The sequence below is a fragment of the Scomber japonicus genome, chromosome 13 (genome assembly GCF_027409825.1).
Source record: "Scomber japonicus isolate fScoJap1 chromosome 13, fScoJap1.pri, whole genome shotgun sequence".
NCBI classification, from domain to species: domain Eukaryota; kingdom Metazoa; phylum Chordata; class Actinopteri; order Scombriformes; family Scombridae; genus Scomber; species Scomber japonicus.
Genome location: NC_070590.1, coordinates 1,768,466 through 1,778,203, shown reverse-complemented (window position 1 = coordinate 1,778,203; position 9,738 = coordinate 1,768,466). Strand labels below are relative to the sequence as shown.

Below are 9,738 nucleotides of genomic sequence, written 5' to 3'. Positions count from 1 at the left end.
AAAAAGAAAGGACAGATGGAAGGAAGGGAACTTCTCAGATTAACTTTCAGAGTAAAACATCCTGAGTTCAGATTAACTCTGCCTCGTTTGGTTCCAGTTTTAACTGAAGAACAACACACAGATCTAACTGTGAATCACTCCAACACATTTCTCTACGGAGGAAGAAGCGGTAAATGAGCGGACATATTAAAGAGCTAGACGTTATTTCAGACTGTAAGGCAACAGGAAGTCTGAACTCAACACAAACCCATCGGCCTGACCCTTCATGTGTGTGTGTGAGTGTGTGTGTGTGTGTGTGTGTGTATCTGTTAGTGTGTGTGTGTGTGTGTGTGTGTGTGTGTGTTGGGCGCTCAGACTCACCTCCAGAGATTTGTTCTCGTACTCCTTCATGGCCGTGATGCACTGGTGCTTGGTGTTGATGCTCGTGGTCACACCGGCTTTCACCATGGTGTCACTTCCTGTTGGAGGCTGATGAGTAAAAAAAACATCATCATCATCATCATCATCATTTTAAGTCTTTTCATTCAGATTAAAGCAAACTGTGGTTTCTGCTTCTCTCCTCATGAAGATGGTGTTTAACCCTTTACATGCTGATCATACTCTGACTCTTAATTAGCAGTCAGTCACTAATAAATGTTTAATTCATCCTTAATGAAGAGTGAATTATATTTATTTATGGAGGGAAAAAGACACAATCACTATTTTATGGAACATATGAACATGTCTGAATACTAATTTTTGTGTTTTTTTTTTAATTAAAAACTGGTCAATTTTGTACATTTGCGTATTAAAAATGTGTATCAGCTGCACAGAAACTAAAAAAACACATTTTCTTTCTCTTGTTGTAAACTGAGTCACATTTCAAGGTTGGGTACCGACTGTCTTTCTCTTTGCTGACATCTTCCACTAACAAATGGTTAAAAAGGTACCAACCCGTCTAACTCTGGGGGGTCAAGACATGAGGCCCGTGGGCCAGAACCGGCCCGCTGAGGGGCACAATCCGGGCCCAGTTTCCTTCCTTCCTTCCATGCCAGGCCTTCCTTCCTTCGCTTCCTGCCGATCATCCATCCGATCCATCCATCCTTCCTTCTGTTCCGCCCCTCCGCTTCCTTCGATCCATCCGAGCCTTCACCCCTCCCTTCCTTCCTTCACACCTCCCTTCCTTCCTTCACCCCTCCCTTCCTTCCTTCCTCCCTCCTTCCCTTCTTCCTTCCATCTTTCCTTCACCCCTCCCTTCCATCTTTCCTCCCTCCCTTCCATCTTTTCCTCCCTCCCTTTCTTCCTTCCTTCCTATCCTTCCTCCTACCTCCTTTCTTCCTTCCTTCCTCCTCCCTTCCAGATCTTCCCTCCTCCTCCCTTTCTTCCTTCCTTCCTTCCTTCCTCCCTCCCATCCTTCCTTCCTCCCTCCCTCCCTTCCTTCCTCCCTCCCATCTTTCCTTCCTTCACCCCTCCCTTCCTTCCATTTTTCCTCCCTCCCTTTCTTCCATTTTTCCTCCCTCCCTTCCATCCATCCTCCCTCCCTTCCATCTTTCCTCCCTCCCTTTCTTCCTTCCTCCTCCCTCCTTTCTTCCTTCCTTCCTCCTCCCTTCCATCTTCCCTCCCTCCTCCCTTTCTTCCTTCCTTCCTTCCTTCCTCCCTCCCATCCTTCCTTCCTTCCTCCCTCCCTCCCATCCTTCCTTCCTCCCTCCCTCCCATCTTTCCTTCCTTCACCCCTCCCTTCCTTCCATTTTTCCTCCCTCCCTTTCTTCCTTCCTTCCTTCTCCCTTCCATCTTTCCTCCCTCCTCCCTTCCATCTTTCCTCCCTCCCTTTCTTCCTTCCTTCCATCTTTCCTCCCTCCCTTCCTTCCTTCCATCTTTCCTCCCTCCCTTCCTTCCTCCTCCTTTCCATCTTTCCTCCCTCCCTTCCTTCCTCCTCCCTTCCATCTTTCCTCCCTCCCTCCCATCTTTCCTCCCTCCCTTCCTTCACCCTTCCCTTCCTTCTTCCCTCCCTCCCTCCCTTCACCGCTCCCTCCCATCTTTCCTCCCTCCCTCCTATCTTTCCTTCCTTCCCATCTTTCCTCCCTCCCTCACTTCCATCTTTCCTCCCTCCCTCGCTTCCATCTTTCCTCCCTCCCTCACTTCCATCTTTCCTCCCTCCCTCGCTTCCATCTTTCCTCCCTCCCTCCCTTCCATCTTTCCTCCCTTCCATCTTTCCTCCCTCCCTTTCTTCCTTCCTCCTCCCTTCCATCTTTCCTCCCTCCCTTCCTTCCTCCTCCCTTCCATCTTTCCTCCCTCCCTCCCATCTCTTTCCTTCCTTCACCCCTCCCTTCCATCTTTCCTCCCTCCCTCCCTTTCATCTTTCTTCCCTCCCTCCCTCCCTCCCTTCCATCTTTCCTCCCTCCCTCCCTCCCATCTTTCCTTCCTTCCATCTTTCCTCCCTCCCTCCCATCTTTCCTTCCTTCCATCTTTCCTCCCTCCCTCGCTTCCATCTTTCCTTCCTTCCATCTTTCCTCCCTCCCTCCATCCCTTTCTTCCTCCCTTCCATCTTTCCTCCCTCCCTTTCTTCCTCCCTTCCGTCTTTCCTCCCTTCCGTCCTTCCTTTCATCTTTCCTCCCTTCCGTCCTTCCTTTCATCTTTCCTCCCTTCCGTCCTTCCTTTCATCTTTCCTCCCTTCCGTCCTTCCATCTTTCCTCCCTTCCGTCCTTCCTTTCATCTTTCCTCCCTCCCCTTCTTCCTTCCATCTTTCCTCCCTCCCTCCATCCATCTTTCCTCCCTCCCTTTCTTCCTTCCTTCCTTGTTTCCATCTTTCCTCCCTCCCTCCCCTTCTTCCTTCCATCTTTCCTTCCTTCAATCCATCCATCCATCCTTCCTTCCTTCACCCTTCCCTTCCTTCCTCCCTCCCTCCATCCATCTTTCCTTCCATTTGTCCTCTCTTCCTTCCTTCCTCCCTCCCTCCATTCCTTCCTTCCTTCCTTCCTTCCTTCCTTCCTCCCTCCCTTCCTTCCTTCCTCCCTCCCTCCCTCCATTCCTTCCTTCCTTCCTCCCTCCATTCCTTCCTTCCTTCCTCCCTCCCTCATGAGATCAGATTGATGTGGCCCATGTTTGAATGTCTAACTACAGAAATGTATGTTTGATGTTTCTGCAGTGTCCGATGTGACCCTGAACAGACTGTAAGGGGTTAAAATCACCGATGATGTCATCCGGTTTTCCTTCAGTACTCACGTTGAACTTGACGGTGGTTCCCGGCTGCTGAGCGGCGGAGAAGCCGGAGCCTCCGAACAGAGAGTTGGTTCCTCCGAACGGGTTGGAGGCGGTGTTGGTCGCCCCGAACAAGCCGCCGCTGCTGGTGCTCGTCCCGAAGCCTGGAGGACATGAGGAGACGCCTCAGAGACAAAAAACAAACTCAACTGCAGCTCGGGATTATTTCACATTGTTATTTTGACAGCAGGAATTATTATTTATACACACTTTTCATTTTTAGACAGCTGACTGTAGCACAAACACTGATTGGCTGAGAGAGAGTTCATACAAAAAGCATCGAATGACGGAGACGATCTGATTCTACTCGGTACCGAAAACCAGAACTACAGTCACATGTGGACCGGACCAGTAAACAAGTAGAGAGATGGAAGGAAGGAAGAGGACACAGGAAGGAAGGAAGGAAAAGAAGACAGGAAGGAAAGATGGAAGGAAGGAAGGAAGGAAGGAAAGAAGGAAGAGAGGAAGGAAGGAAAAGAAGACAGGAAGGAAAGATGGAAGGAAGGAAGGAAGGAAGGAAAGAAGGAAGAGAGGAAGGAAGAAAGGAAGGAAGGAAGAATGGAAGGGAGGAAGGACAGAAAAAAGGAAAAGAACACAAGGAAAGATGGAAGGAAGGAAGGAAGGAAGGAAGGAAGGAAGGAAGTGGAGGTTTGATCTGATGTGACGGAGGTTTGATCTGATGTGACGGAGGTTTGATCTGATGTGACGGAGGTTTGATCTGATGTGACGGAGGTTTGATCTGATGTGGCGGAGGGAGGTTTGATCTGATGTGACGGAGGTTTGATCTGATGTGACGGAGGTTTGATCTGAGGTGACGGAGGTTTGATCTGAGGTGATGGAGGTTTGATCTGTTGTGGCGGAGGTTTGATCTGATGTGGCGGAGGTTTGATCTGATGTGACGGAGGTTTGATGGCGGAGGTTTGATCTGATGTGGCGGAGGTTTGATGACGAGGGTTTGATCCGATGTGACGGAGGTTTGATCGGATGTGGCGGAGGTTTGATCTGATGTGGCGGAGGTTTGATCTGATGTGACGGAGGTTTGATCTGATGTGACGGAGGTTTGAGTTGAGACGGTTCTTACTTCCAAACGAGGCGGGCTTATTGGCTCCGAAGGCATTGTTCTGCTGGGAGAAGAGTCCTCCGGTCGTTCCTGACGCAGTGTTTCCAAACAGGCTGGTCGTCGTTCCTCCGGCCGCTCCGAAGCCGAAGCCGGTGCTGGTAGAAGACGTGGCCGGCTGGCTGAACGTACTGGAGCCAAACAAACCTCCTGGAGGAGCAGAGAGAGGAGGAGCAGAGAGAGGAGAGGAGAGGAGCAGAGAGGGGAGCAGAGAGAGGAGCAGAGAGAGAGGAGCAGAGCAGAGAGGGGAGCAGAGAGAGAGGAGCAGAGAGGAGCAGAGAGAGGAGCAGAGAGAGGAGCAGAGAGAGGAGCAGAGAGAGAGGAGCAGAGAGAGGAGCAGAGAGAGAGGAGCAGAGAGAGGAGCAGAGAGAGGAGCAGAGAGAGGAGCAGAGAGAGAGGAGCAGAGAGAGGAGCAGAGCAGAGAGGGGAGCAGAGAGAGAGGAGCAGAGAGGAGCAGAGAGAGGAGCAGAGAGAGAGGAGCAGAGAGAGAGGAGCAGAGAGAGGAGCAGAGCAGAGAGGGGAGCAGAGAGAGAGGAGCAGAGAGGAGCAGAGAGAGGAGCAGAGAGAGGAGCAGAGAGGGGAGCAGAGAGAGAGGAGCAGAGAGAGGAGCAGAGAGAGGAGCAGAGAGAGGAGCAGAGAGAGAGGAGCAGTGAGAAGAGAGAGGAGTAGAGAGGAGGAGCAGAGAGGAGCAGAGAGGAGCAGAGAGGAGGAGCAGAGAGGAGCAGAGAGAGGAGCAGAGCAGAGAGAGGAGAGAGGAGCAGAGAGGAGCAGAGAGAGGAGCAGAGAGGAGCAGAGAGAGAGGAGCAGAGAGAGAGAGGAGTAGAGGAGCAGAGAGGAGCAGAGAGAGGAGCAGAGCGGAGAGAGGAGCAGAGAGAGGAGCAGAGAGGAGCAGAGAGGAGCAGAGCAGAGAGGGGAGCAGAGAGAGAGGAGCAGAGAGGGGAGCAGAGAGAGAGGAGCAGAGAGAGGAGCAGAGAGAGGAGCAGTGAGAAGAGAGAGGAGCAGAGAGGAGGAGCAGAGAGGAGCAGAGAGGAGCAGAGAGGAGCAGAGAGGAGGAGCAGAGAGGAGCAGAGAGGAGCAGAGAGAGGAGCAGAGAGAGAGGAGCAGTGAGAAGAGAGAGGAGCAGAGAGGAGGAGCAGAGAGGAGCAGAGAGGAGCAGAGAGAGAGGAGCAGTGAGAAGAGAGAGGAGCAGAGAGGAGGAGCAGAGAGGAGCAGAGAGGAGCAGAGAGGAGCAGAGAGGAGCAGAGAGAGAGGAGCAGTGAGAAGAGAGAGGAGCAGAGAGGAGGAGCAGAGAGGAGCAGTGAGAGTTAGGGTCAGAGGTTATTCATTGAACTCCTTTAAAGTGTAAGTAAGTGAGAGACTGAAGAGTACCGACCAGGTTTAGTCTGTGTGGCACCAAACAAGCCTCCGGTGTTCGTGGTCGCTCCGAACGCTGACGTGCCGAAGCCTCCCGTCGTCCCAAAACCTGCGTCTGCACACACACAGAGACGAACATCATCACTCCGCTCACTGATCACTACTTTAAACTGTTTAATAGGGCTGCTCCATTATGGAAAAAATTATACTCACGATTATTTGCGTCAAAATTGAAATCACGATTATTAAAACGATTTTTTTTAACTTTAGAAACACGCTGCATTTCTTGTACATTTCTTGTCCATTAGGTTTAATTCATTTTCTCTCCCAGCCGCAGCCTTTTATCTGCCGCTTAACGCAACACACAGCAGAACATGTGCAGAGATATTAGAGTTGAGCTGGTTACCATGACGACAGTTCACACATCACTTCCTGGTTTTTAATAATTAGTCGGTAAACTCAGCATCGTCTGACGCAGGCTGGAAACTCTGCACTTGTGTTTCAGCTTCTGTCAAACTATAACGGAGCTGCAGCCACTTCCTGTCTAAGCTTTTCAAAATAAAACCTTTGTTATTGAGCGCTATCTCATTATTATTAAAAATCGTTTCCCCCCCGATTTTATTAGTTTTGAGATCGTTTGGCCCCTAAATCGTAATCACGATCAAATTTCGATTAATTGAGCAGCTTTACTGTTTAACATGAACCCACTGATGGTTTCAGATATTCAAGTCTCTTCCTTCTGTTTCACAGCGAGGTCGCCTCACTTCCTCTAACATGATAAATAAAGTTTGTGGCTTTTACTGAGAGGAAACTTTATATTTAGAGAATCATTAAGTCACATTATGAAGCTCTAATCACAGCAGCCGAGTTCACATGAGATCTACTCTGATCTGGGGCCTGTTTCAGATCCGGGGCCTGTTTCAGAAAGCAGGTTTAGTGAAAGCTCTGAGTTAGTTAACCCTGAGATTAGAGTTGGATGTCTCGAGACCGGTCTTGTTCTCGAGACCACGTAAAAGTGGTCTCGAGACTCTCGAAACTTCAGACTCTAAATCAGGGGGGTCAAACATACGGCCCGCCATGGGGTGTGATCCGGCCCACTTGCCATCCACTGCTCTTTTCCTTTCTTCCATCTGTCCTCCCTTTTTTCCCTTTCTTTGTTCTTTCCTTCCTTTTGTCCTTCCTTCCATCCTTTCTTCCTTCTGTCCTTCCTTCCTTCCATCCGTCCTTCCTTCGTTCCTTTTGTCCTTCCATCTGTCTTTCCTTCCTTTCTTCCTTCTGTCCTTCCTTTCTTCCTTCCATCTGTCCTTCCTTCCTTCCTTCTGTCCTTCCTTCCTTCCATCTGTCCTTCCTTCCTTCTGTCTTCCATCTGTCCTTCCTTCCTTCTGTCTTCCATCTGTCCTTCCTTCCTTCTGTCTGTCTGTCCTTCACTATCTCTCTTTCCTACCTTTCCTCCCTCCTTCCTTTTGCCTGCCTTTCCTTCCTTCCCTTCTTATTTCCTTCTTTCCTTCCATCTCTTTAATGATCCGGCCCACATGAGATCAGATTGTTCTGTATGTGGCCCTTGAATGAAGATGAGTTTGACTCCTCTACTCTAAATGTAGAGACATGAAAACGCGGCGTGGACTCTGCTGTTTGAATCCTCCAGAAATAAAAAGATGAATAAATAGAAGAACTTACTCTGCTGTCCGAAGGTGGACGCGGTGCCGAACCCGCCCGTCCCTCCACCGAAGGGAGTCGCAAATGACTTGTTGAACATTTCGCCCTGCTAGCAGGACAGCATACGTCTGCAAGGAGACAAACAACAACATTCACTTTCACACTCACTTTCTGGTTGTCATGGTTACAGCCCGACTGATACTGGACGTTTGGGGCCAGTTCTGATATCGATATATAGAAAATAAAAACGGTTTACAGGGTGATACTGACGGCAGCCAGAGGAATTAGTTTTAATATTAAATACTTACTAATTTTATTCTTTTATGAGCACATTCTTTCTGTTTGACTAATGATACCATGATGATTGCTTTTAATTTCATTGTTCAACAATAAAGACTATTCTACAACTCACATCAGTGCACTGAGACAGTACACTACTGAGGATTTAATAAATAAAATGAGCTATGATATTAAATAAACAACAAAATATGCATATATTAAACTTGGATTAATAAAAAGGATCAAATATACATAAACTGCTGCATGTGTAACTTTAAAAAATAAAAATATACATCAGCAAACACATCACTGATAAATGTGTGATCGGTATCGGCCGATAGTATCAGCTGACCGATACATCAAGAGGAAAATTAAACAAGTTATTTTATAATCCTGGTTTCTTGGTGTGACCCAACGGAGCAGTTTGGTGTGTGGATGTGTGTGTGTGTGTGTGTGTGTGTGTGTGTGGTGTGTGGTTAATGTTCACATTTTACACGCAGACAGTTTTATTTTGTAATGTTTTAAACTAGGGCTGGCCAGTAAATCAATATTATATTGATATCATGATGACTAGATATCAGCTGATATAGTATTATGGTATAAGTGTCTTTCCCTGCTTTTAAAGGCGACATTACAGTAAAATGATGTTTTTTACTTTACTTAACAGACTCTTCTATTTTCTGCTTTTATCCACTGTGTCATTATATCCACATTACTGATGATTATTAATCAAAAATCTCATTGTGTAAAGCACAAGTGTTTTGTCAAAGCACTAACAGTCGTCCCTATAATATTGATATTGTGATATTTGATTCAGCTCACGTCGCCCTGCTTTCAACAGCTCTGTAGCACTTACAGATTGCTGAAATGTAAAGTGCAATACAAATAAAATGTATTATTATTATTATTATTGTGTCATTTTAAGGCCCTGCAGGGACCCTGTGTGTATGATGATGTTTCCTCTTGCATGGGTCATGACTTCTGATACCTGCGTTTCTTTAAAAAATAAACAATTTGAATAAATACAATTAAGTGAGGGTCCTCCGGCCACGTGAAGCCAATCACAAGCATCGACCACTAATCCCAGCCTGCTGTCAACTGACCCAGTCGGGATCCGAGCCCTGGTGACGTCAGCGGGTCAGAACCAGGTGACGTCAGTCGGGTCAGAACCAAGGTGACGTTAGCCGGGTCAGAACCAAGGTGACGTCAGCCGGGATCAGAACCAGTTAACGTCAGCCAGGATCAGAACCAAGGTGGTAAACAACCCAGCAGCTTCCGGTTTAGCCACAAGCACGCTAACATTAGCTCATAAACACCTCACCGCACAGCTCTACCTACTAATAACTGCTCTCTACTAACAGACAATGGTGGCTGTAATATAACGCATCAATATAAACTCACATTAGAGGATGTATATGGAGTTACAATCAGCTATCAGCTGAGAGTTAGAAGTTAGCTCCGTTTCGATGCTAACGTTAGCCACCTAGCTCTGCAGCTAACCGCTCAGCGCTGATACGTAAACGGTTAGGAAAAAAAACACTCACACACGTAAAACCCGACGCTAGTTTGTTTGTGTAATATGTACCTGTAACACTGCTGCTATGGGAGCTCCGTAGCGGTGTTTCCCTCCTGGTAAAAGTACAAGCTGCGGAGTTTAACGCGTGCAGAGTTCAGAGCTAGCTAAACATCGCTAGCTTCACAACGAGGAGGGAAAAACTGCCGCTGTCGCCGTCACCACGCAACTTCATACGTCATACGCAGTGACGAAGCCGTTCCGTTTTTTTTCGTTCCCCTCAACTTTATAGAAGACCGTCACCTTGACAACGAGTAACCGACCGTTGATAGATAGATATCAAGATAGATAGATAGATAGATAGATAGATCTATCTAGATAAATAGATAGGTCGATCGGTCGGTAGGTCGATATTTTATTCTATTTTTAAGAGGCACTAAATCCTGATAAAACGAAGTATGTGCTTTTTTCAAAATCAAAGACAATTGATTGAAACTAAATTTAGACCTTATGAGGTACAGGAATTGAAAGAGTCATGTATTACAAATATTTCAGCATCTGAATTAATGTTCATATCGAAAAT

The 9,738-nt window shown here is 47.5% G+C and overlaps 2 protein-coding genes across 2 annotated transcripts in view; one reads left to right on the top strand and one right to left on the bottom strand.

Moving 5' to 3' along the window:
• The window catches only part of nup98 (nucleoporin 98 and 96 precursor), a 41,495-nt gene extending 32,133 nt beyond the window's left edge, over positions 1-9,362 (bottom strand). The window contains 6 exon segments of the mRNA XM_053331273.1: positions 361-468; positions 3,202-3,362; positions 4,319-4,504; positions 5,727-5,822; positions 7,385-7,491; positions 9,228-9,362. Of these exon segments, the coding sequence (XP_053187248.1) occupies positions 361-468; positions 3,202-3,362; positions 4,319-4,504; positions 5,727-5,822; positions 7,385-7,463 (630 nt within the window). The 5' untranslated portion in view covers positions 7,464-7,491; positions 9,228-9,362.
• The window catches only part of LOC128371068 (ribonuclease kappa-B), a 112,540-nt gene that overhangs the window by 64,549 nt on the left and 38,253 nt on the right, over positions 1-9,738 (top strand). The gene's annotated exons all lie outside the window — the stretch shown is intronic.